This window comes from Ciconia boyciana, chromosome 2 (genome assembly GCF_034638445.1).
Source record: "Ciconia boyciana chromosome 2, ASM3463844v1, whole genome shotgun sequence".
NCBI lineage: Eukaryota > Metazoa > Chordata > Aves > Ciconiiformes > Ciconiidae > Ciconia > Ciconia boyciana.
In genome coordinates, this window is record NC_132935.1 from 28587822 (window position 1) to 28615152 (window position 27331).

Consider the following 27331-nt stretch of genomic DNA (forward strand, 5'->3'; position numbering starts at 1 on the left):
ATACCTTTACAAATTCTATAAATCCAAATTAAATTCCTTAACTAAAAATTATATTCTTCCTGTCTGTATTTTAGTAATAAAGCTTAAGTAATAAGCATCCTTTTTAAATCCATGATGTTTAAAAGCTTTCTCACTGAAAGAGCTGAAAGAAGCAGTCTCCCTTCTGGGAACTATTATAACGTACAGGAAATTCAATTTTATTTATTAAAAAAAAAAAATATGAGAAACAAAGTATTTCCCCAAAAGACTACTCAGTGCAATCTAATCCACAATAAATGCAGTAAGTATGATACAATGCTTTCGGTAAAATTATCCTAAGGCAAAGCTTGAATTTTTACATCTTTTCTCTCAAAATACCAAAAGAGGAGAGAAACAGAAATTTCTCTCAAAATCAGAAACCCGAAAGTAAAAAAGTCCAGCTACAACTTTAAAACTAGCAATTCCCAGAAGAAACAGGGTCATTTTTTAGTAAAGCTTTGGTTGAAAAAAGCATTTTTATACTGGCTTAATAAACATGACCACTGAGAAAAATTCTCTGCCCAACTAAGGGGTCTCACATGCGATTTTTTAATGTCAAAAATACCGGCAAGATTGATAAAAGAAAAAAGCAGTTAAACCTCAAGGTGCTGTAATACTGCAGTGAAAGATGCCTGTGCAATAGGACAAAAATCTCTGCTACAAATTTGTCCCTACAAACACAGCCTCTAAGTAGCTGCAGCAGCTGAGGCTAGAGATTTGGCTGTTTGAAGCTTTTCTCCCCTTTTTGCAAAACAACTGTTTAAGTAAATTGCTTCCTTTGTTTTGTTGGCATTTTAAATGTTTCACATGACAAATGAAAATGCAGTAACATGCCATGATATGTTGTATTTGGACATTTATATTGACACAAAACTAAAGGAATGTAATCACAGCGCAGACATATTCCCAATATATTAACTGCAATAAAGTTCTATAATCACGTATTTAGCACTTATAACACTGATTCTCAGTTAAAATTATTAGGTATCACAGGTTTAGATAGATCTATATATATACAGTTTCTGCCAAAGGCGGCAAATTATAGAATCTCAGTTCAATTATGAAGAAAATAAGCCTTGAATTTAGCATAATTAAAACCAGCTCAGATAGAAGTATAAAAAAGTATCTTAACTAGTACTGACAATGCATGGTTAAATCCAACCATGTAGGCAATCCAGAAATTAATATAAATTTTGCCCCACTTGTGTTTATTTTTATGCAATTAAGTTGGCTCTAAACTAAAATTTATTATTAGTAGTAGCATCATTTCATAAATTACTTTGGACTTTCACTGAAAATACTGTCATTTTAATCCTTGCATACTTTACCTTTTCAACTTCTATGTCCAAAGTCTGAGTAACTTACTCAGATGCATAAAGGCCTGCAGTAGCCACAGAACCCTGTAATTCAGTAGGCACAGAAAACAGGCATTTATTGCACACAGGTACCTACAACTTATGAAAGTTAGACAGTTGGGAAACCAGCAAACACTAGCAGCTTCACAAAGTCTAAGCCTAATTTCCTTTTTAAAATCTGCTCAAGTTCTAATACGGAGATTTTAATCATGCAAATACCATACTTTAAACTAACATGACATTCTTCAACACAAAAAAGCCCCAAACAAAAAATTAAATAACAGCTATTCCATCACATTGGACCTGAATTAAAATGTTTGGTAATAAATCAGTTAGTTAAAACCAAGCACTCAGTCTATTGAGAGTTCTGGAAGATAACTTAAGTTTTCTAACTAGCTGTTGCTTACCTCACTATGGTGAGTAACCTATGAGTGTGTTTAGGTAAACTAACTACTCTAAAACCCAGCAAATGAAATCTAGGTCTTATAATATGGAGCAGAAAGGTGAAACTTCAGTTCAGAGGTAGGTACAAGTTAAGTCTTTGTCTTTCATAACAAGCTTTAAGATTTATAGGTACTACAGCATATTTGTTTTGGGTTTGGTTTGTTTATATTTTAGCTGGCTGTGAGATAAAAGCCTTTTTCAAGTTTCAAAATCTGCAGGCTAAAATAGTTTTAGTGTTATGTGCTGCTCTAGAGAAAAAGAGAAATAACCAATACTTGGTCAAATGGGAGATGAGAATATCTATCGTCCACCTTCATCAGTCAAGTGATCCCATTCAGTCTTCCTGAGCTAGGAAGCAAAAAAACCTTAAGTTTTCTCAAGTACTTAATTTTTCAGTAATACACTAGATATTCATTATATCGACACTGTAATAAGAGCACTTATATCAGTACTTTATTGTTTGTGTTAATGAGTATTCTCAGAATGTACATATCACTGTAGGGGAACATCTCATGTTAGTCTTTCTGCACTCAGCCAACTCTAGGCATAGTGTGAAAAAACATTAACAGATTGTGTCAAATAATGTGTTCAAGATTAAATGGGAATGCTTATTCTTTTATTGCAATTATCAAATAGGATAATTTATAACTGTTAAGGAATAATTCTTGCTTACAGAAATCCTTCTTATAGTAAAAAACATTTTACTAAGTGCTCATTCCAAGTATTACTGTATTACTAGGGCAAATAAATAAAATCCTTGTTTCAAGCAGAAGGCTCCAAATTTGCTTTGGGACCAAGAATCACTTTGTACTAAGCGAGCTTTCTGCTTTTAGAAGTTATTTTAATTTAATGGTAAAAATATTTTGTCACATTTGACACTAAAATGTAAAGCCACTCTGGTAGGCATTGCTTTTCCCAGAGGAAGTCTGCTCTTTTAGCTGAGCAAGAGATGACAGGCAGGTCAATGTAAGTTAGTCTCATTTTCTGTTTATCTGGAAGTAATTCCAGTTGAGTAGAGATCAGTTGTAATAGCAGATCAGGTTTTTTTGTATTTTGAAAAGGTGAAGTAGTGTAGTATCAGCATCCTTTACCAAGCAATACAAGCGCAGGTTACTTGTATACAACAGAAATGTGACTGCTATCAACTTTCGCTGTCAGTGAGTGTTCTGTTAGACTACTTCTGTAATCCTGTATGTGAAAGTTTCTAATGTCTCATTTATGGAACCCCATCACCTCCTCCATCCCCACTTTCAATCAATTCATGTTTCTTCTTTTGTCTTATTGCCAAGCATCGTGCAATGCCCAATGCACCTCCTTTTAAAAACCGTACAAAGTTGTCTCCCACCAGAGGGCCTAAAGCAAAGAGGTTAGCTTCTTTAGTGCATTCATAAGTGTATGGATCAATCTCTATGGGATTCCCCTTGCATGTGATGGGCTGATTAGAGTGATGACCTATGCTGTGTCCTTGGTCCTTTAAAAAGAAAAGATTTGGGTGAGAACCTATCAGAACTAAGGCTACAGAAAACTTCAAAATTTTCTTCAGTCCAGAGGCACTCTGAAGAACACATTTCATTTCAGGCTTGAAGGAAAGTACATTGTGTTCAGGGAAACTAGTGTAAGCAGAATGTAGATTAGAGTCCACAGTATGTGACTGAGTACACATCATATGATAGACCTTATGGTATTCAGGGTAAAGCTTTTTAGGTAACTGCTTGAAAATTAGACTCGTATCGGTAACTCTTCTGCGAAACACATGCATTACTGGGATGTTGTTGTTGTAGGCACACAGTACTGCATCAGCTGCTGTAAGCCCAGCACCCACAATTAACACAGGGTCTGCCTTCCCACGTAACTTTCCTTTGCTGATAGCAGCTCCAAAGTCAGACATGGAATGAAGCACAAAAGGAAAGTCTTCTCCCTCAACTTGTAGTCGTCCAGGAGAATCAAAGGTTCCTGTGGCAAGAGCCACATTCTCAGCAAAGAGGCAGAAGGGCACATGAGAACCATCTGTTGCTCTCTGATAACCTCTGACTTCCCAGTTTCTCTTAATTAGTGATTTCTGTCCATCTTCCATTTCCAAATGTTGTGTTGAAATATCATCATTTAGTTGACTTCTATCTTCATCATCCTTTCCTCGGTAAAGCCTGGATACTGATGTTATGTAAACATTGTCTCTGAAATTCTTTTGGAGGCCCATGATTTTAACATAGTGTTTATAATAACAAGCTATTTCCTCTGGCATTACTCGATCACTCTTTATATTTCTGAAACAAAATTGAACGGTTCCAGTTAATATTTAGACCTTATTGGTAATTTGAATATCACATATGACATACCACGTGACAGTCAAATTTAAGAGGATTGAATCTGCTGAGTGTAACTGACCCTGGGCTCAATATCTTTAAATGCATTCGTTTTATTTGTTCTCTCAATTCCTGATATACAAGACAAGCTAACTTTTTTTTTTTAATATTTGTAAATCTTTACAATGTAAAGTGCTATGGTGATTAACAAATTAACCATAACAAAACTCTGTAGTATCACAGTAGGTCTGTATGGAAGTGTTTTACAAAGCCAGTTTAGCATCATGACTGTCAACAATACAATACTGGCTAAACTTGCAGTCAGTGAGAATACACTTACTTAGGATGTAAGTAATTAAATATCATAGTAATTGTTAAGTGCTTATTTTGAAACTCTAGGTTCAATATACTACTTGAGTCAAGTATTCTTCATTATACTTTGCAAAAGATCTCTCCCTTGGGTACAGGTAAGTTCGGTAAGTATCAAATTAAGTAGTTCCATATCACAGGAATGAACAAAGCAAGTATGACACAAAACCCTAATGCAACTATGTAAACAGGATCATGATGTCCAAGTGCCCAATAAAAAACATTTTTGCACTGCAATCCTGATATTATGTCTATGCTTCTCTCATGTTTATTGCATTCTCCTTTATAAAAAAATAAGCTGAAAATGTAACTATTTTGAACAGGTTCATGAATTTTGCTGCTTTTTTAGAAGTAAGCTCTAGGAAGAAGGCAAAAGAAACAGTAGTGGACATCAGTTCCCACTGAATTACACTTAAAAGCATATTTACAAGAAATCAGGCTACTCATTCTCATAAATTAACAAGATAGTAGCATATGTACTTTTAAATGTTCAGGTTACTACTCTGAAAATCCTGATGAGATATTTATTGAAGAGGATAATGCGACAGCGTGACACCTGTTACAAGGAAACTTAGGAAACTATTTTACATGACTAGAAGTTTTCATTATCATCAATACTTTTAAATATGTTTGTTTAATTGTAGTATAACAGGTCAGTATTTCTGTTTTTAGTATTGTTGAAAACTGTAATATAAACAAATTAGCTTCAGATAATAAGCAGCTTATGGGATTTCAGTTAATAAGGAGGCAAGATTACTGTCGTTATCTAAGAAAGCAATTAAGGAACAAAGGTATAGTTTCTTCACTGTAAGTGTTGTCTTGAAATGAGTAACAGTCTGCCCTTAAAGACATATGCCCAAGTAATTCTACTTCTTATTTTGCCATACATGGTAGAATAACAACTTCCCTTAATTTTGCTAGAACAAAGTCAGGAAAATTAAAATTTCAGAAAAAGCTTATGTAGAGCATTCCTGGGTTCATCTGCTGACACAGACCTTTGTGAACTAATTGTATAATGAAGTAAAAACAGTGAGCTTGTACAAGACAGTAATTTTTCTTCTCTAAAATTTTCCCAAGAAACTTACTACTAGAAAACAACATAGGGAAATACTGAATTATGTTCTTAAAATTAAAATTCATAGATAGCAACATTTCAGATGCTGCAGCTTTGCCTGTAAAAGCAAATACTGAAATATACAACTTCCTGAATTACAAGAAAGCTAGTGTGCACAGCAACTTAAGTTGCATCCAGGTTGAAAGAGGAACTTCCAATACTTCCATAGATTTTAAATTCCTCCCTCAATCTTCCCTCAACTCTGATCAAAACTGCTTACAGTAACAGCACTTCTTTGTGAAATGCTGCTAAAACACACCACTGCTAGTATGTGTGCTTTCAATACACTCAAAGCAATTACTCTGGCCAACTGTTGTCCATTTTTTTCCAGAGTACACACAGCAGAATCATTTCCAGTGCCATCAGGCAATTTAATAAACAAAACAAGAAGCCCTCCGGTGAACAATGAAGTTTGAATGTTTTCCAGTTCTTAATGTTATCTGGATTCTTACAGCAACTACATTTCCCAAATACGTTATGCAATATCTTTACCTGCGTTTGCTAGCTGCCCACTCCTTAAAGGTGAGGCCAGGCAATTCCATCCAGTCTCCAAAACTGATTGTTAGCATAGAGCCTTCCATGGACTATGAAGAAAAAAACCAAGATGCATGACCAGATACATTTCAAATGGATACATTTATGTAAAACACTGAAGTTCTTCTCATTGTACTCATTTAGAGCAATAAAATACCAGAACATAACATAATACCAGGACATTACATGAAGTGTTGATGAACTACTTTTTGTGTTACAGTTAGATACTATTTTAAGGAGCAACTACATGATCTAATAAAGCAGAAGGTGAAGAGAGAACAAGTGAAAGGGAAACTAAAAGCAAGTTATTTAAAATACAAAACAAGAAGAAAAAAAAGTCTGAAACCAAGAGGATATGAACATTAAGATTTAAGATTTTGTATAAACAGCACATGGAAACAATGCAAGGAGAGGAGAAAAAAGTAGTAGAAAATACTCTTAATTATAATTCATTAAATTAAAACTAATAAAACACCCACATAAGACAGCGGTCATGGTCACAAATCCCCAAATTAAGGACAACTTTTTCCTTTCTTTTGCACCTCTATAACATATTTGGGCTTTGGTAGTTGACCAGTTGAAACTGCAATTGCCATTACTATCTAAAACAACCTTAGATAGTAAGAAAACCTCCAAACCACAAAATTGTCAAGTTACCCTGGAAGTGATAGGAAATTTTTACTCACGTGCCAAGCTCCGCCAGGTGGTCCTTTACCAAGCACTAGATGGGGAATATAATTATGTTGTTCTAGCTTCCAGTGCAAAACCGGTGGGTAGTCGTACCCAAAGTCAGCATCAGGATGAAGCAGTGTATCAAAAAGCACTGCAACTGGGTTTGAAGAGCGTCCTTCAAGGCCTTCAGACAGGTACTCCAGATCCTAAAGTATGAAAGAAAGTTTGATCTGTTCATGCAACTTTAACTGTTCATCATGCTGTTCTGATATACAGAAGTTGAATTTCAAAATAAAAGACAATTAGTTCAAGTTGCGTTTTAAGTATAGATAAGTATGTAATATAGAGGTTCAATCACAACACTTCAGAAATAACTGCCATGATTCAGTTGTTCTGTAACTCTGAATAATACATTTCACTCATTTAAAAATTACATGTTAATAACACAGTAATACTAGGGCAGTTCATTATTTGAAATTCATTGTAGAAAAAGAAATATAGGGACAAATATTCACAGATCAGAGCAACTTAGTAACATTTATATTTATAGATAGTGGACTGCCTTTAATGAAGAATTGCTAGTATTTCTAGGAGCCACATTTTGATAAAGCAAAATTGGAATCTAAAAACATTAAGTTTTAAAGATCGAGTAGAAAAAAGCTCCTTTGACAGCTCTTAAGTAATTCCAACACTAACTTTATTATATTTTGAAATAACGGAGGTATTAGAAGTATTGTTTTTAAAAATTAATTAAGACTAGGTTTATTTTACAAAGCAGTGAACGCTGAGAACAATTTCTAGAACTTTTTAAAATGTGAACATTTCAGCATCTATTAACCAGCCGTGTTCTAAAAACTTTGCAATGCAATGGCAAATATTTGAAGACAGAATAGAGATCTGAAGAAAGAATTGGCCATAAGGCCAATTTTTGCTGACAAAGACAGGACAGTTTAGCTTCCTAAATTGGGAAAATCTCAGGGGGTCAGGGGAGGATGAAATACATGAAACATCTGTAGCCAAAAGCTTAGGCAACTTACTCTCCTGCCAAAAAAATAAACCTTGAGATTTGAGGTCAACATTACATGCAAACAGCATAGCACAGCACTAAAACAAAACAAAAAAACCCCAACCCCAACCAACCCCTACTTCCCACTACAAAAACATATACATGTTTGTATTTCAAATAAATTAGTCACACAGGCAATACAGTTAGCGATAGTATTGCGAGTAATCCATCAGGAGTAGAGTGAAGTGAGTAGGAAATGATAACGTGGCAAACAAATGGACAAGTGGGGAGAAAAATAATGGAGAAGATTTAACTAATCAAATGAAACAGAAAAATTGGATGTATATACGTGGATAACAAATACAGCACAAAAGCAATTGCGAGTGCAACACAAACACTGAAGGACGCATACTGTTCAGAAAACAAAAATGTGTTGTGTTTATAGGGGATATACGTCCCTAATGTTACTAAAAAATGAAGTCTTAATGAGAATTGTGCTATTTAGGAAGACTTTAACTTGAAGTATGTGTACTCGAAGTATGTTAGCGGCATGTGTTCTTTTATGATCGTGCCCAAACATCCTAGGACATGAAAGCTGGAATTCCTGCATCAGCTACTCCCTGACCAAGTGGTGCTTTAGACACTTTTGGCACATAGTAAAAAACATGCAAAGGACAGACTGTAAAACCAAAAACATCACAAACAAAAAGCCCTCAAGAACCACAAAAACCACCACACTCCCCAGGATTGGAGCTAATGGTCATGAGTTGATTCTATTTAAATTAACAGAATAACAAAATAACTTATTGATGCATTAGAAATACGATTAGGTAAGTGGGCTGGTTCTTCACAATGCAATCTGCATATTTTTTTTGGATAAGCAGTTCTTAAAATGCATTGCTTTTCATCTGAAGTGCCCTATATATAATTTGTTACAAGCCACTGAAGAAGGCATATACTGCTCTTTATTTTACAGGTAGGAAAAAAGAGGCCAAGAGATAAAGCTAGTTGTTTGAGGCCACAGAGTTACTGAGCTTTACTGTGGTCTAGTTCTTTGTGGGGTGAGAATATTAAGTCTTTTTTTGTCTATGGCACTACTTATATGAGTTGCAAAAGCATTTTAAACAGGATCATTAAAGAAAGCCTACTGTTTCATAATCCAGCTTGCAGTAGGAAAAAAGCTAGACAAGACAGCAACCAAAGCTTACTTGATCAACAATAGAAAGATGTCGAGCTTCTTCCAGTTTTGTATGTAGAATGGGGTTCGGGTGTATAGCTTCAGGAGATAAATATGGCCTGTATCCAGACAGCAGGTAAGAAAGACAAATTCCTGAAGGTCCATTTCCTATTAAAGAAAGAAGTTACTGCTTTAGTAAAAATGTCAAAACCTGAAGTTTGTAAGTCATTAAATAAGCAGCAACAAAATCATACTAAAGTAGTATAATGTGATACTGTCCTGATTCAAAGGGGCTTATAAACTTTGCAGTAAAATAAAGCCTACCATAGGAAATTCCTCCAAATAGACTGAGCAAAATGTTTTTCAGGTAACAAGAAATGAATGACTGTTTATACCATGAAATGAAATGCATATAAAGGAATTTAATAACTGAGTATGTGCAATTCACTATTCTTGCATGAAAATGACCCGATGGATAAGATCTAGTCTGCCTGTCAATCACAGTGATATCTGAATATTATTGCCATCTTACAACTTTGTGTTCCCACTTACACTGGGTACTGTAAAACACAGAACAGAAAGACAACCTAGAGTATATGCTCTTCAGATCTGATCATAAAATAAAAAGGAAGAAAAAGAGACAAGCAGAAAGCTGAAGACTGTGCAAGTCAGATGAGAAGCTACAGACACAGCAAAACAGCAATGTAAAAGCTGAGTGAAGACAGATACAGTAGGTAAGTCATAAAGTACAAGAAACTCATGTAAGACCACATTCATCGTTCAGCAATAGCATCAATTCAAAAATCCTTCTATATCCTTTTTGTAACATTTTGTAATTAATTTATGTGCATTATTGCAATTTTAATAGACTAACTTATTTTCAAATTGTTATTAAAGATATGAAATGGATGGGACCAAAACGTTACCGTAAGGTAATTATTTCTATTTGTTTGACTAGGATTAAACAAAGTAGGGGACCATATTTATAACATGCAAATACAGAAGTAAAGCTCATGTTGCAAAGTCAGATACTGAAAGCTAGGGAAAGTTAACGTCAGAAAAGTATATGCTATGATGCAGAATTTAAACATGTGACTATGTACTGTTATTTCTATAGTTCCTCTTCCTCATTAACAATGAGGAGCACAGTGTTCTCCTAACGAGGTACTATCCAGTATTTTGTCTTTGTTTTCCACCTAGAGTGCCACACATGGTATTTACCACACCCTATTCAAATTCTGGGCTAAAGATAAAGTTACTAATTCATTCATGTTCTTATATAGCACTCATTGTTAGGTTGTTAGCTCTTCCTACTGTTTCAACTCTTGATCTCAAGAGTTCACCGTCGTTTCCCGTTCCCCATCACCTTTGCACACAGTATTCCATCACCTGTTTCCAATTCCACTTCTCCAATGCCTGTCTTCTCCCTTTTCTGATTTCCCAGTCCCTAAATCCCCCATCAGTTTGCTGAGACTCTGTTCATTCCCAGTCTCTTCATACATCAGATCTCTTCTTCCTCCTCCACCAAGCTACACTCATCACTCTTGTCCCCAGTAGCATTATATCCCATACTTTATTACAATGATGAGTGTGTACACTGATCACAGCCATGGGCTACAAGAAAATCATGTAGACTCCCTACAGATGAGCTGTTCAAAGGCTGAGACTGGTAAGTTGTAAAAAAATCTTCAATCAGCACGTCTTCTCCAAAGGCTTAGAACCTGAACAAGTGTGTGAGACTGTACAATGAGTCCCTTAAAGGTTTTTACCAAACAATCTGGGTTTTGCACCAGAATATGGAGGCAAAAATAAAGGCATTAGAGTGCCTGTGTCCTATAAGGACAATAAAGCTCTGGAAAAAGACTGTCTAGGAAAGCCATGGATTTCCATCACTGTGATCTCCAAGACAGTTAAATCAAAAGTCTGTAATAAAAAGTTTATATATCTGTGATCCTGCCTATATTATTTCTTAAACCACTTCCATTCTTATTTTTCCATTTACAAAACAGACTGTAAGGAATCTTTCAGACAGCAAAACCACTTCCCCTTACTCTCACACTGTTCTACCCTCCCACAAACAGATCAGCATGAGATAGCCGGGTACCCTTCAGTCCAGGAATTAATTTAAAGCTTAAGCTGGATGCAAGCCCTTCTAGTCGCCCTGTGCTGGTTTTGTCTGGGATAGAGTTAATTTTCTTCATAGTAGCTAGTATGGGGCTATGTTTTGCATTTGTGCTGAAACCAGTATTGATAACACAGGGATGCATGATGGAGCCCTGCTTTCCTGGAGATGGCTGAACACCTGCCTGCCATTGGGAAGGAGTGAATGAATTCCTTGTTTTGCTTTGCTTGCATGCGCGGCTTTTGCTTTACCTGCAAAACTGCCTTTATCTCAGCCCACGAGTTCTCACTTTTACTCTTCCGATTCTCTCCCCCATCCCACTGGGGGGGGGCGGGGGTGAGCAAGTGGCTGTGTGAGGCTTAGTTGCCGGCTGGGGTTAAAGCACCACACACCCACTGGCCACATTGGAGATGGGTGTGAGAGAGAACCTTAGCAATACATTGAAACTATCCGTAACAAATTGTATGAAGTTGTGAAAACACTCTAATCATACCTATAGGTCACAAGCATTCCCATGACTGAGTAAATTCTTAACTATTTTTAGAATTGTATCTTGTGCATAGTAAAAAAATTTGTTTCTTTTTACAAGTGCATAGCTAGATTTTTTTTCCTACTTGGGTGTAAAGGAAGCTAGTCCATGACAGAAAGAGAAAAATGTGTGCCATATCCAAGGATGCCATGCTAAAGATTATTTCTACTGGGTAAGATTAAAAAGAACCAAATGGATAACAAAAGTTGCCAAAACAAAGGCTGGCAAGGGCCAAGGAAATTACTGAGGATGGGATTATGTTAAGGTGAATTACTGTCGCTGAGCTCCCTAGCCCCTCCCCTGGGACAATCCAGAGAGCAGATCCAAACCCAGTTCCTGTTCTTTGAGCAGACTGAAAAGTCCAAGGGAAAGAAATTCCCTCGTAGATATGCTTTCAAGAACACACAAGATTAAGGTTCAGCTGCAAGGTCTGCAATTAGACTTGCTATGATTTTCTAAAAAAATCCTTGGGGGGGGTGGGGAGGGGAAATCTTTTTGAAGTGAGAAATTTATACCTGAGGAGTTTGCTCTTTATTTACACACAATGCCTCCTATAACAGCTCTGACAGCAGCTGAGAGATATTACTATTATACAAACTTTAGATATACAATCAATATATCCCAAAACCCCACGGCCCTGTGCATTTAAGCAGCAGGTAATATTTTGATTGAATAGCGGCAAAGCTTCTCCTGATCAACAGTAAACTACAGTAAAATTATATTATGTGTCTAAATTTAAAGCAAATAATCAACTTCAAACATCATAACAACCTTGTTATTTGGATGAAAATTTAGAACATTGTGTTTACACAGTAATGATCAAAACTAGTGCAGAAGAGGAAAGTGTTTAGCACAGAACATCCTCTAGACTGAGAGATCCAGCATGAAATTCTTCAATCCCAACTAATTCAAATGGAATGTATCTGTTTATTTCCAATTTCTTGAAGAAGACCGGTACAGCACAGAAGTTATTAAATAATACCACAGTAGCTTAGTACTCTGTGCAGAACTGCAGTCTATATGCAGCACAAGCTTAGAATCAAATCTTAAACTGGGCATCATACATGGGGAAAAAGGGGATGGTGAAGTTAAAGAAAGGGCAATATAAGTTATTGTTTCATCATTAAGTTAACTGCTTACATGTGTGCCATCTTTTTCTTTCTGATTAATAAAATAGTGCAATGAGAAGAAGACGGAACTAGGAAGCTAGAAGAATGTTTAACTCCAGCTATACAGAAATCACACAGAGAAAGTTAAACCAGTAGACAGTGTGCGTGTGTGTATGGGGGGGATGACAACTATTTTTGTATTCTTCTACTGCATTATTAAATCATTTTAGATCCCTTCTAAGGCTCTTCAGGCAGCCAATGAATTAGTGATAATAGGCTGCCAATGGAGAAGATCAGCTTGTGAAGCATCTCAAATGTATCTGTGAAAAAGCATTCAGGCAACGTATTTGTTTTTCAAGGGGAAATAGTCAAGGCAGCTGTGTTTGGTGTCAACACATAGAAAGGCATTCTAGACAAAATAAGTATCGAACACAGGTATTGGCATAATGCATGTTTGCAAAACTAAACAGTGGAAACTGAGACATTAATTGTATGGCAAACCTATATTAAGGTTGACAACTATGATGCAGAACTCAGCAACTGATTCACGTCTGTCACATCCACGTAAGTGTATTACACGAGCACTATTTTAAGCTATCATGAAGAGAGCTTTGAGAACAGGCACTGCACAAACACAGTCTTCAAAGATGTGGAGATTTACTGTGAGCACATTACACTGAAAAGACCATTCTCTGGAATCTCTGCCTGTTCGCAGGTACAATTAAAGCTGTTGGTTTGCTGTAGTCCCAACAGCTTTGGACTAGATTATTGAAAACCTCCTTTACTCCAGATCTTTTCTTTATCCCCTCATCAAGTCATGGCAGTAAGGAGCTGGTGACCAGCTGTTGCTGAAAAACCTTGGCCCAATACAAATCATCCTGGCACTCTCAATTAAGCTGTGTACCTAAGGAGCCTGCTCCCTCTGCTCTCCTGTCATTCAGCAAGATTTCACAAATACAAGCCTTTAACTACTTAATCAAGACTACAATTTATTGTTTTAAACTGGTTGAATTGGCTTGGATTCATTTTGGAAAAGATGGGACAATATTCAGACATTAGTGATGGATGCAACAAAGAAAAAGGCAATTAATGAGAGAGGTTAGCATCTAACCAGTGCACAGCACACATCTTGCATTATGCTTTTCACTGCCCCATCTGACACCACAAATTTCTACTGGTGCACCATCAACAACCTCCATGCAACCTTAAGCAGACATATCGCATTAATCAAACCCTATGCGATCAACACTAGAATCAAAACAGTTCTTCTATTAAGACTCATGTATCTGCTGCCAAATAAAGTGCCTCATTTTGTCAAAGCACAATTTGAATTCAAATATACTCCAATAGCAAGTCCCTTAACATAATTTTATGGTACTGTTATTAATCATAACAACTGTATTACTCTAATAAACATCTTCACTGTAAGGATGCTAAGCATTAGTTATTTAACAATAAATGACTTCATGCAGCAGGTCTATAAAGACAACAGCACTGACAGAGAATCTTAAAAAAGTGAAAAAACTCACCTATTATTACCACAGGCAGAGTAAGGAGGGAGTCCCCAGGCAGAACAGTTTCTTCAATTAAAGGCATTCTTTTAACCTTCCTCCCAAGGCTGTCACCAAAATACTGGACAAAGGAATTCAAAAGCTGTCCTTCAGTTTCAGGGCCACTGTAACTTCTAGTTAAGAAGGACAGATGGGACAAAACTAAAATGAAACAGTTGAACTGTTGCCAGAACACTCTTTTCAAAAATAAAGTTGCTTTTGATGCTTAATTTTAAGAGCTATGGAATTAGCAAAACTGAGACCAAAACAGACATGCTTCATCCAATCTACAAAATTTTACTCTTCAGCACAGCTTTTCTAACAGAAGATATTTGAAAAGTCTACTTCCTCCTAGAAAGTCTACAGAAGGATAACAAAAAGGCACAGATGTCTCTGCAAGATGCAGATTTCTAATTTCAGTTTATACAAAGTATAACCAACAAGCATTATTTTGATCCCACACACAGCAGAACTCATTCCTCATTATCCTTATCAAGAGAGGAGAGATACACCCTGCCTAGCCAATTAACAACATTAAGGCCAGCCAAAGGCTGAAGGAGCAGCTAAGGTACAACAGCAGCCATCCACATCCCTTCCTACCTACTGAGCAACACAGAGGACTTTGCCTCCACAAATCTCTGTTCGGGTAGAAATAAGGCTGCTTAAAGCTGGCAGTGGTGTGAAGATGGAGAAAAGTCTGATCCCTGTAAGCTGTAGACACAGCCCATTTTACCACTGTTAAAAGAAAACTTTTTATAAAGGAATTGCCATGCAGTCAGGTCAGCTACTGCACAGCAGACTGCTTTCACGCCTAGTCGTTTTCCTAGATTTCTCAGTTCTTTCTCTGCAACATCCACTTAGGTTCCTCTCGTAACTCTTCACCATCTAAATGTACTTCTAGACTACGAAGACTTGTTTTATACTGTTTGCTGCTTAATTGTTTAGGAGCCCTTTCTGAAGCCTTTCCAGGTCACTGAAGAAGCATGCACTGTCTGTTTAGCTAGTAAGGCAGGGGCAAATTAAAAATAGTCTGTTATTAGCAGTTATTTTATTAAGTCTTCAAATTAAAGACTTAACAACTTTTTAATTAAAAATAAACATTTTTTTCTCTTCCCATTCCCATGGCCTTCAAGAAGCCAGGTACATTACGCGCCACCTCAGCTCCCACAACACTGAAGGTTCTGCTACATATTTCAAAAGCCTTTCCTCAATGGGGAAGTCTGAAGTAACACTAGAGACAGAGCTGTACAGTAATAACAGCACTGGCGCACAGTGTAATACAACTCTCTGATGGTTATTTCCTTGTTAAAAAGGTTAGGGAGCTATTCTAAGGTTGTATTTATTTCAGAAAGCAAGTACTTTTTATCTGTATTTCCCGCACTACAACAAAAAAAAGTTGGCAAATTACATGCTTACTGTTTGATTACAGCTGCGCATTAGCTCTTCGTGATCTTGGAGATGCATAACACACAAACAGCATGAGTTCGGTGAAGATGAGTAGAAGGCAAAGAGAGGATATCTAATTATCATACTGCTATTTTCAGCTCCGCTTTTAGATAGGCACACGTAGACTATATTATTTTCCAGCCTTTGCTCAAAGTTAACTAAGGCAATATTACACTACGCTTTGCAAAAGACAGGCTTAAAGAGAGCATGCACGTTCTAGAGTGGTTTTAATATACCTGCTGTGCTAGATGGAAGATAAAAAAAAAATTCAAAACCTCTTTTATGGGATATATGCACAGTGCTGTAGGCTACAAAGGAACCTTTAGCAATAAAAATGTTGCTTCTGTGCAGCTTAGATAGCGTATCACAAACTACCCAACTGGTATAGCACAGAATCTAATTTTTTATACAAACATCCACATACAATGTGCAGTTTCTCAGCTATTGTGCACATGAAGCAGATGAGGGACTGTTGTCAGGAGGATGTACTTCCTTCGCATGAACATCATACCAGAACCCAGTAAGACCTTAAGTTAGGGGCTGCTAACAGCACCATCTTCCTAACCTGTGAAGCACTGAAAGCCATCAAGTACCAGAAGTTTTTATATTGATAAAAACTCATGGTAGGAAGCTTTGCAGCAGTAGGGATTTGGTAAAAATATCTATGGCTCTAGTCCTGCAGAGATGCAAGTGGGCAAAAAGATGAGTCAGTTCCAAAGCTAGTGCTTAGTTTACCTTATGCTGGTCATACCAAATAACCTCGACAATTACATTCTGTCAAACACCTAGATTCTACAACTGTTCAGAAATTTTTTTTGCCTTTTAGTGCTTTTTAGTCAATTACTTTTATTTGATGTGAAAAACCCACTAAGAGAAAAAACACAGCGTATACGTAAACGTTTTTCTCCCTTAAAAAAAAAATAATAATTATTTCACAATAACTGCCTGAATTTACTGCAAGTTATTAAAATAAGAGGTACCTTTTTCAAGTAGCAGTTTTGCAAGATCCTAGAATTCTCTACATACTTTTAGCAAAAAATTAAGTAAACTTACTGTAGTGGGTGGTTAACAGAAAACTCGTTATATAAAAGGAATTTAAATTTGGTCTCAAGTTGATACTTTGGAAAGCAAATTTAACAGCGTCAGATTGCTGGGTTTTTTAAGTAACCTAGAAGCGCGATGCCCATCAGCATCGGGATCCCCGACGGTGCAGCGCTACGAACCCTGAAGCGAAACCGAGCATCAGCAGGCGTCGATTTCCTCCCAGCCCAGGCTTCAGCGTTGCCCAAGGTCACAGCGCGCCTTCCCGGGCCGCCACCTCCATCCCCCTCGCCGCCGGCCCCGCGCTTCGCCCGCCGGCGCATCCCGGGAGCGGCGCAGCGGAGGGGGCGTGCGGGGCCCCGGAGCGCCGCGGCCGCCCGGCGCCACGCAGCAGCCCCGCGGAGGCCGCAGCACCGGGGCGGCTGCCGCGGCTGCGCTCCCCACCCGCCGGTGTCCCCGTCCTCCTCGGCACCGCCCCCCCCAGCCCCCTCACCCCACTCCCCCGGCGGCCCGGCTCCCGCGCCGGCCAGCCTCTCTGACCCACCGGCCGCTCTCCCCCGCCGGCTCACCTGAAGTGACCGGCCAAGGAGCATCGGCAACACCACACGGGCATGGGGGGCGCCGGCGGGGTCGGGGCGCCGGCGGGGCCCAGCGATGAGGCTGCGGGTGGACGCCGCGCCGCGGCTCCGGCTCCCGCTCCTGCTGCTGCTGCTGCTCCTCCTCCTCCCGTCGCCGCCGCCACACTGGGGCCCGGTGCGGCGCCGTCTCTCCTCCCCGCTCACATGCGGCAGCGGGTCACACGCGGGAGGAGGAGGAGCCGCCGCCAGCACCGTGAGGGAGGGAGGGACGGACGGGCGGGGTAAAGAGGGGAGCGGAGGGCGCCGCTTCCTCCTCCTCGCCCCGCCGCGTCCCCGTGCGCCGATGTGGGCGGCAGCGCCGTGCCTGCTCCCCTCAGGAGGACGCGGGATGCGCCGCCTCCCCCCGGGGAAGGCAGGGAAGGGAGCCCCGGCCTGGGACCGGCGCGGGGGAAAGATAAGCGGGGAAGGCGGAGCAGCGGCGGGGAGACACCTCCTTGGGCCGGGGCCGAGCGGGGTGGCAGCAGGAGGAGCCGCCGGACCCTGCCGCGGCCCTCTGCGCGCAACCCCCTAGAGAAAGGCGAGGGCCGCCCGCCTCCCCTCCGGCGCGGGGCCTCCCCGCACAGGCCGCGCCGCCTTCCCGCCGCCGGCAGGAGCACACTGCAGCCTCGCCTCGCCCGGCGGCGCGGGGAGGGGAGCTCCGGCTCCTGAGGGGAATTACGCCAGGCTGCGTGCCCACGGCAGTGGCGGTAATCACCCAGCCTTCCACCCCGCCCGGAGTTTCCTACTGTGCCCTGTCAGGTTTCATGTGTGAAATGCATATGAGGAAATTACCAGAAATCCGACTAGATCAAAAAGTTTCAAGGCACTGTTTGACCAATACCCACCTATTTAGAAATAATACTTCATATGTTAGATACTTTAAATTGTGTTTTATAAATATTCTGCAGGTGTGCTTATTTAGGAGAAATCATTTCTTACCTAGTCTTTCCCTAGTCATAGAGTGATTGAGGTTGGCAGGACCTCTGGAGGTCATCTGGTCCAACCCCCTGCTCAAGCAAGGCCACCTAGAGCAAGCTGTCCAGGAACATGGCCAGCTGGGTTTTGAATATCTCCGAGGATGGAGCCTCCACAAACTCCCGGGGCAACCTGTTCAGGTGTTTGACCACTCTCACAATGAAAACATGTTCCTCATGTTCAAGTGGAACTTTCTGTATTTCAGTTTGTGCCCATTGCCTCTTGTCCTGTCCCAGGGCACCACCGAGGAGAGCCTGGCTCTGTCTTCTTCATTCCCTCCTATCAGGTATTTATACACATGGGTAAGATCCCCCCGACCCTTCTCTTCCACAGGCTGAACAGTTCCAGCTTTCTCAGTCTCTGCTCATAGTAGTCAGTCTGCTATCCGAGACACCCATGTCTTACCCTGGTTTTCTCTCTCTAAGTCTATTAAGAAGCAATAAGGGAGAATGCCAATAAAATATGACTGTTTATTTATTAAACAATTATAGCCTTTCATACCGAGTTAAACTTGACAATTTGAAATGTCTTCTCTGTGAATCTGTTCCATAAATCCACAATACCAAGACTCTACAAGGCTGTAGAGTTACTCTGTCTGAAGTGGTTGGTGGTAGCGGACAGTCCAGCGGACAGTCCAAGTTGTTCGTTCAACAGGCTGTCATGACTGTAGTCATCAAATAATTACTGTTTAATAGCATCAGTCTGGTTCCCACTAGAAATGATGGCTTGTTAGATATGTGCACTATAAAAACCTAAGGCAAAAGAACATAGGAGCTGAGTTGCACCACTGAGGAAATACAGAATATGAAAATAAAATCTCTATTTAGAAAGGATGAAACACAAGTTAAACATTGTTCTTCAAGTATACCCAGCACTGGGTGTAATGTGTCTTTAGACCAGAATCAACAACCTGAAACTGCTTTTAGTTTGCTCTTTTATTGCCTCAAAAGATTTTAAATGGAAACTATCCCCCAAAATACTGCCTTCTGTTCAGGAAAGCACATATATGTTGACCATCCTACTTGAATATTCATATCATTTAATTAAAATCATGTTCTCCTTCAAAACGAGTTACAGAAAAATACAACAGAAACTGAAAGGCAATGTTAAGTTTTTTCACAGAGTATTTTGCTCATAGTCAGGGCTCAGCCACCTCACAGATAAAAAACTCCAGGTCTGCAGGACCTTGTGCTTCAAGGAAACTAGCTATGGCCAAGCAAAAGTTTTCCAGGTTTCACTAGTTATTTGATGGCAGAGTCAGGTAACAATGACTTAAAAATCAACACATTAAGGACATTCAGCTTTAAGTACCACGCGGCCTTTGGTCACAGCCTCCTCTTTATTTCCCCCTATCAGCAAATCTGGTTGCCTAGAATATAACACAGAACCTCAGCTATACTGGTACTATTATTAGTTTGTGTCCTTATCTTTGTGGACATAACCTTGAGCAGAAGAGAAAAACAATCACACCTGTGTCTGCACCTATGATCAGAACATGTCTTTCCCCAGCACACTTTTACATTTAAAATTGAAAAACTTACAGTGGACCTTGAGTTTGTGATACAAAGGAGGTAGTTGGAAAAATGGTATTTTATAAACCTAACAAATGAGTATTTGTTAGGTTTATGAGATATATGAGGTATATGAGGCTTCTCTGGACATAGTATTCTGCATAGATGGCCTAAGTTGTAATTAATTATATGCTTCTCCCAGAAATAAAATTTTTGGTTTCCTTGAAATTCTACATGTTAGTCTGAATTTTTCAAATGTCTTAGTTTTTTGTAGGGGATTTATTTCAAATCCATGTGTCAGGATAAACATATTGTCTTCAGATGTGCCTTTGTCATGTTGAAAAGGGATTTAACACTAAGGAAGCAACAAGTGAGAGGGGAATAAAACACACCAAGCCATAGCAAATGTTTCCTCCCATATGCAAACACTAATCACATTTTAAAGGGATTTATATTTCCTGTTCTGTTCATTTCTGTTAACAGATTCAGGCAGTTATTGGCTGCGAGGTATATTGCAAATCTTTACATTTTAAATCATGCTAACCAATCAGCCAGTTTAAATTTCATCTATTTCACTAACACTCATTGTACTATTTTAGGTAATAAAATTGTGCATTTGTTCAAGAAATAATTTTTTAAAATGCAATTGCATTTTTAAAATTTTTCTTCCCCAGATATTCAGTAAATCATTATCTCAGCTAATGATGTTGGAAAATAGGTGAAATGTAGTTCTTGTGAATCACAAAGGTCTTTTGAACAATGTTTGTAGCATAATCTTTCCCCTGATCAACTGACTGATAACTAAATATGTTTAATACCAGCTTGACACTGCAGAATTCCTAAAAATCCTGTGAACACGTAAGGTGGGAGCATCAGAGCAGGGGATTGTTGTCTCAAGCCATGACACATAGCATGGAAAAAAAGAGCTTCATCCTCTTCCGCAGAAGCAGCATGGTCAGTGAGTAACTGGAGAATGACAACAAATGTGTGCTGAATACAAACTGCACGTTGTAATACAGCATGGGAAACAAGGAAAATGCAACATTTTGGTAAGATTCCCATGCCTCCACCCACTGCAATATGAGATTAAAGTACAAAATAAGTAGAAAGCAGACCTGCAAGGCTTCAAATGTCACTACAGGACTATGATCAACTGTGTCTGGATAAATAATGCAGTATCTCGGTACTGGAGCTTACCCAGGACAGATGTCTCATCAATAACAAACTTGTTCCATGTAACATTGAATGACTCTGAAAGATGTATGAACCGCAAGGCCCAGTAAGCAATAGTGTAGTGAAAGTTTTCCTGAGATGAGCAAACAGCAAGTTTGCCACAAGCCTGTGGCACTCAGCCTGAAGTACGAGGTGCTGAAGAAAGGCCGGGAGAGATTAGGAAGGCTTGAGGTTATTTACTCTCAATACTGTTAAGCAAGATGGCAACTAGGAAATCTAGCTGTAAAACAACTTTCTCCCTGGCCAAGGAAAAAGAAGGATAAAGATGGGGGAATGTCAGTCAAGAAGTTCTGTTGCAGATGTAACAGATCCTGCCAAAAAGTCAAGATACTTGCCAAGAAGGACAAAGAAAAGATGCTTATGGAACAAGCTTAAAGGAGCAGGTCTGTCAGGTTCCTGGGATCTTTTCATTGCGTGTTGAAACCAAGTCTTTTAAATGGTTCTCTTCAGATGTTTCAAAGCACTAATGAAATAATACTTGCTTGGAGAATAAAGATGCAGCAATTTCAGTGTCAAAGAATTATCTTAATAGTACAGAAGGATTGACAGGACGGTCTTTACTGGCTTTCTGCACTTCAGAGGGAGACTTACCTGAATATCTCAAAAGGGGTCTATGTAGTATTCTGTCATGGTAGGATACAAGAAGAATTCTGCTGATGCAAGGTCAAAACTCCCAGCCAGTGGTAAACTGCACAGCTGTGATAACATCATTAGCCCATGGAAAGAACCGATGTTTCTTAACACTGCGCTGGACTGCTTCAACAGGTGGATAAAATCAGATTGGAGAAAGCCTGAAAGATCATGATGTGACAGATGGGTAGAGGCATAAATGACCTCTGGAAAACAGTGCACGTAGAAGGGATTAACCACCTGGAGTCTGCTGATGGTGTCAGTCTTCCAGACATTTAGGATACGAGTTTATAGATCCAACCCTCCAGGAGAGCGGTTAATGTGTTCTTCTGTGTATTAGTGGAAACAAGTCAATCATGATTGTCTTTTGCAAGGTAGAGGAAGAGAATTCTAAATAGAAATTAGATGGTGGCAAGCTAATTGGGGGTTTGTGCTACTTGATTTTAGAAGAAATAGGACTGATGCAGAACCTTCTTTGAGTTACTTGACTTTCAGGGAGTGTCAGGACACCAGTTTCCAGAGGCATTTAAAGGTATGAATGCTGGCATGAAAACCTGCTGGTATAGACACTTGTAAAAACCTGTTAAATTGTAAAAAACATTCCGATTACAAGTACTTAGAGAGAAGGGTGAACAAAAATGCAGGGAGAGCACTTCATTGTGAAGATAACTCCAGATTTTCCAATTACAGGCAATACAACTTTGTCAGTCTCTTTTTTTGTGCAGAGCTGAATGGCAGCTTTCGCCTTCTTCTCATGGCCACTGCTGAAACGCACGGGGGGAGCTGGCTGCAGTTGTACTGCGTGGGGTGGGGAGGAGTGGGACCACTTCAGCTTGTCAAATCGCCCACAACCAGACTCTGCGCTAATTATCATGGAAAGATGGATATTCTTTATCATCTTTGAGCATTCAAAGGCTTTTGTTGTTTTGCCACAATGGGAAGTACACCTCAAGTGTGCTTGAAAGATGATATTGCTGGGATGGAGAATAGCTAACTGGGATCTAGTTACCATTAAGTAAGACGGGGAAGGGGCTAGGTGCCAGAAAAGAGGATGTAAAGGAGCAAGCAGCTTCCAGTGCTTAAAAGACTCATCAGAAGCGGTAGGGCCAAAATTTAACAGACGCTGGGAACTGGAGAATTTGGTGGCTCCAACAAATGTGTGGAAGTAAGCATGCTGCAAGGCGTGGAACAAACTTTATGACATATCCTTGAATAAGGCAAAAGGCATATATTCAAAATTGCGATAGATCTGTTTGCAAGAGTAAGTATGTGTGTGTAGGAAGATCTGGGTGAGGACATACCCTATGGCATATACTTGACCTGTTCTGTAAACTTAATCAATTTAATTCCTGAGGCAACTGTTTCAGCAGTAGAATAAGTGAACCTTTTGCACAGTTTGTATTGAACTTTGGATTTGTGAACTGCTCTGGAGTTAGCGTACAAAATATCCACAGTAAAGTAATACAAGTAAGAGTAAGTGTCCAGGGAAGTAAAGATTGTGTTCTGCTGTGTCTTTAACGGATGTATACATTTAACAAGCTACAACCTTTAATGAATATAAGGTTTTATTTAGAGAATTGTCTCTTTCTGAGCAAAATTGTTACCTGCTCTCTAATTACAATATTAAATAGACTGTAGATAAAATATGCAAATGATATCTTGGAAATATAATTAGTCTGGAAATTCTCTTTCCTTTTGCAGTTCTGCAGTTCTACAGTTCTCTAGTGTGACCTTTGAAGGAGCTTTTAGCTCTATCTTCCTGTATAAAAATAGCAAGTATTTATGAAAAAATATACTTGGAGGATACGTGAAAATTATTTTAAATTTCTCTGTGAAAAGACATTGTCAGTTGGTTGCATAATGTTGCATCTCTATTTTATTTATTTGATCAGGACCAACTGTATGTTCTAAACCTAAAATATAATAAGTTAACAGTTCCAGCAAGTCTACCTTTGTTCCTGTAAGTATCACCTTTGTTTGTTGTCTGTATTTTTTATGTGACTTGTTGTGCCTAGATATAGTTAATTTATGTTTTTAATAGTTCTAACACAAAGTTAGGCCTAGTTGTCTGAAAAAGAATTCCAAGAAAATATTTGATATATGGATTATTCTACTAATACAAGCACATCATTTCTGCTGGCAGTCAGACAGCTCTGAATCTTTCCTGGATGTAGCTGTAACTCTAATTGCCTTTGGTAATAAGCACAAGATACGTACTGTTTGCAAGAAAAAAATTAGAGCCATGCCAGTGCTTACATACACAGATGAACATCTGCCCTTCCAATTCTAGGTTATTTTGTATTATGTTAAGGAAAAATAACAATGACAAAACATTCTGCACGGAGACATGAATTATTCAAAAACATTCTGTATCTAATCTGAAATACAAAATGCTGCAGTGCAGGAGCAGATTCAAAAACAACAGAGCAGAGTGAAAGTTGTTATGGATTACAGTTACTTGAAACTTGGACCAGTGACTTGTTTTAAACCAATTTGGTATCAACAACATGTTTACAACTATGCCAAAATTGTGAACCATGCCACCGTACTTCTAGGGCACTGACGCGTGGTGAAGTGGGCCTCTTACAGTACCATCCCACTAATAAATGTGCAATAGTGTTCTTCAAATAGGTATTACAGAGAATATATATTTGCTCCTCATTCAATAGTTACTCTTCATCTCTGTATTTTTGCACAGTATGTTTTACTTTGTTCCAAAAGCAACATGATACTGAATGGCTGTTCCGTAAAAACTAGATAGTCCGTGAAAAAACAAAATATTCAATAACTTGACCCTCAGTATTGTAAACTGCCCTCACTGAACCAACCGACGTGCCATGCTGGGGTAGTGTCTTTATGCTGATCTGTGGAGGCACCGGGATGGATGGAGCTCAGTACCCGACCTGGACAAAATGAAAGCATACATCCTGCCTGTGGCAAAATTCCTGTGGAGATATCCTCCATATACAACTAGCAGTTCTCATCTCATTTATTTAAAATGTCTTATTCTGTAAATAATCCCATCTAAACTTACTGATAATATTAATGTTAATGACTAATAATGCTACTTTATATCATATATAACTATCCAGATGCACATTCATTTTTGGGGAAGCAATTCTGCAATTTTTAATTAGGAAAGTCTTCCTATTACCTCAGAGTTTTTCCTATATAAAGACTTTAGGACATGAGGTTTTATTTATAAATAAGTATTTTTTAAGAGTAGAACTTTCCTGTCCCCAGTACTGCCAGATCTTTCTCTGTGCTCATTATTTTACCAAAGTCCAGCTCCTGGAGACAAATTATTATATAGACTGCATCTAAACCTCTATCCCCCAAAACCTGAAAGATATGACTCAATCGTACTTCTGATTGTGCAAAAACTTTGTCAAAATAACTCCTTAAATATAAATTAATTTCAACTCTGTATATTATATAGGTCTGATTCATAATTTCTTAAATACTTGGGGCTAGCTCTATTGTCTTGCTTTAATTTCTTTTAGATATAACGCTGTGATGCAAACAGTGTTTTTATATAAATATAAGAATGTGTTGCTTGTTCCTGACAGCATCCAGTGCATGCTTCATGCTGCTTTCTCAGAGTCAGTGGTGCACACTGTGTAGAGGACTGAGGCTTGAATAACATAATTCTAAAGATGTCAAAATTGCAACTGAATTCATCATGTACTTCATGTTTCTCAATTCTTCTGTTATGAAGCAGAGATTATTCCCAGTCAATCCCAAACCTGCCTGTTGTGAAAGTCAGGTTGCACCTCTTAGGGACAGTGACAAGTCCACGGGGAAGCTTTGTGTACTTGCACGGATGTTCAAGAGAGCGAGGAGAGGATTGTGTATGAAGCAAACTGGTCAAGGCTGGCATATGTGAAGGAACAAGGGATTTGAAGAGTCATATAAAAAGAACAATAACAATAGTTTCAAAAACAAGGACAAAACCCCAGGAGTTCAAACAGCTGAAATTCTCCAGTTACAATAGGTTGCAGTGTATTGTACTCCAACTTACTTTTTTTGCTGTGGCTTCTGCATTCCTCCCTCCTTTAATCTATTCAAAATCCAGCTGTCATAAGCATCGTATTGCTTTTGCTGCTTCACATATTTCTTTGAAACACACTTTTGTTGTGTTGCTCAAATGGGAAGTGAAGGAGAGAGTGTGAGAAAAACATCAAAACAAGGGTGTCAAGTAGTTGAAGATGGAGCATTCAGGAATAGCTCTTAAAGGTATTTAATTAAAAAGGAAAATAAAAGCTTTCAGTCATTGAACTGGGCAATGTAATTACTTTTAGGGTCTTAGAATCACAGTTGTTTCTTCTTTCCTGTTTTTCCTATTATCTGCCACAGCTATTTGTAGCATTTTATTTCTGATTACATTCTTAGGAGAGCAATGCGTGCTTGTGTGTTTGGGTGGGCACCGCTGTCCTGGAGCCTTGCTTCTGATTAGGCCTTTCAACTTGTGCTGTAAACCAAATTCAGTTAAGTCAGAATGAAAAAAAAAAGTCTATATGGTCAAAATATTTTGATGAAAAGTACAGTTACTGCTGATTTGGTATTTCACTAATCCTTGTAACCACTTACATAGCAGTAAACCTCACTTTGTTAGTGTAGTTGAGACCATCAGTGCTTCTTTGATTCTATTGCAAGATGATCAACATGTTAGTCTCTATTTTTATTCTAACAAACACTCTCATTTCCCGAAGCTGACTGATAATAATTAAAAGTCACAAATGTGGGGGGTTTTTTGCTCTGTTGCCAGTGACTTGCAGCTTTGTCACAGAATGGGAGACGCAATTGCTGAAAAACAGTGGAAGTAATTTTTCATAGTACACAACACCCACCATATATTTCAAACCTTCTCCTTTTCCTTCTGTTAGGCATCAAAGGAAACCAAAAGAAGAGCCATACAAAAGGTTTTATCCCTTTAAATGTTAGATTTCTAAATTTTAAGAAGAGCAAAGTACCCACGGACAGTTTGGTTATAGCTGCACCTCCGTAGCAACAACACTTCAACCACACTTTGCAGTTGTGTATGAACGTGCCTTATTATTTTAAGTCACGCTGTTTTAATTGTCACAGCTATTAACTGCTTCATGTCTGTAAAAGCCAGAAGACTGCAAGGATCTTGGAATTTCAATAGTGAAATAAGAGGTGTCACCAGTCTATAATGGGATGAGTGGGTGGAAAGCAAAGGCTGCAGGTGACAGGAGAGGGAACGAAAAGGAAGTTCACATCGTCTATGTGCATGTGCGTGTTCTTTAACTACACATAGGTGTCCTAAAAAAATGACAAAGTCCAGTCCAAATAGCAAACCAGCCAATTAACAAGTATTGCAGAAAGCTTTAGAAACAGGATTTTCTGTTATGTACCAAAGATATTATCAAGCCTTTCATGAGCCTGCCTAATCATAACTTTCCTCACTCTTTTGTAACTCTGTCTTTTGTTTTGTGTCCTGTCTTGTTTTTCAGACCACAGAAACGCTGTGCAGCTTGCACTTGGTTTTACATGTGTTTGAGGACAGAATGGGATTTGACTTGGGTTGTGACTTGGCAAAATTTTTGGAAGCA

At 38.9% G+C, this 27331-nt stretch overlaps 1 protein-coding gene across 4 annotated transcripts; it reads right to left on the reverse strand.

The window, feature by feature from the left end:
- Positions 1 to 212: 212 nt before the first annotated feature.
- On the reverse strand, positions 213 to 17861 carry OSGIN2 (oxidative stress induced growth inhibitor family member 2). Of its 4 annotated transcripts, none has more exons than XM_072852247.1 (7): positions 17359 to 17861; positions 15719 to 15753; positions 14282 to 14436; positions 9024 to 9160; positions 6824 to 7015; positions 6096 to 6187; positions 213 to 4081 (listed from the first exon to the last, which is right to left on the reverse strand). In XM_072852247.1, exons 3-7 carry the CDS (start codon positions 14346 to 14348, stop codon positions 3034 to 3036), a joined length of 1536 nt encoding a protein of 511 aa, XP_072708348.1. In that variant the 5' UTR covers positions 14349 to 14436; positions 15719 to 15753; positions 17359 to 17861; the 3' UTR covers positions 213 to 3033. The 4 variants fall into 4 exon arrangements, with proteins under 4 accessions (XP_072708348.1, XP_072708349.1, XP_072708345.1 ...); XM_072852248.1 differs by lacking the exon at positions 17359 to 17861 and adding an exon at positions 16972 to 17203; XM_072852244.1 differs by lacking the exon at positions 15719 to 15753.
- Between the last annotated feature and the right edge of the window lie 9470 nt (positions 17862 to 27331).

Coding starts and splice junctions, on each gene's coding strand:
- OSGIN2 (XM_072852244.1), bottom strand. CDS start 17,402: ATGCCCGTGTGGTGTTGCCGATGCTCCTTGGCCGGTCACTTCAG. Junction 14,437..17,358: donor TCCTTGGCCGGTCACTTCAG/GTGAGCCGGCGG, acceptor CTTCTTAACTAG/AAGTTACAGTGGCCCTGAAA. Junction 4,082..6,095: donor TGGGCAGCTAGCAAACGCAG/GTAAAGATATTG, acceptor ATTTTGTTTCAG/AAATATAAAGAGTGATCGAG.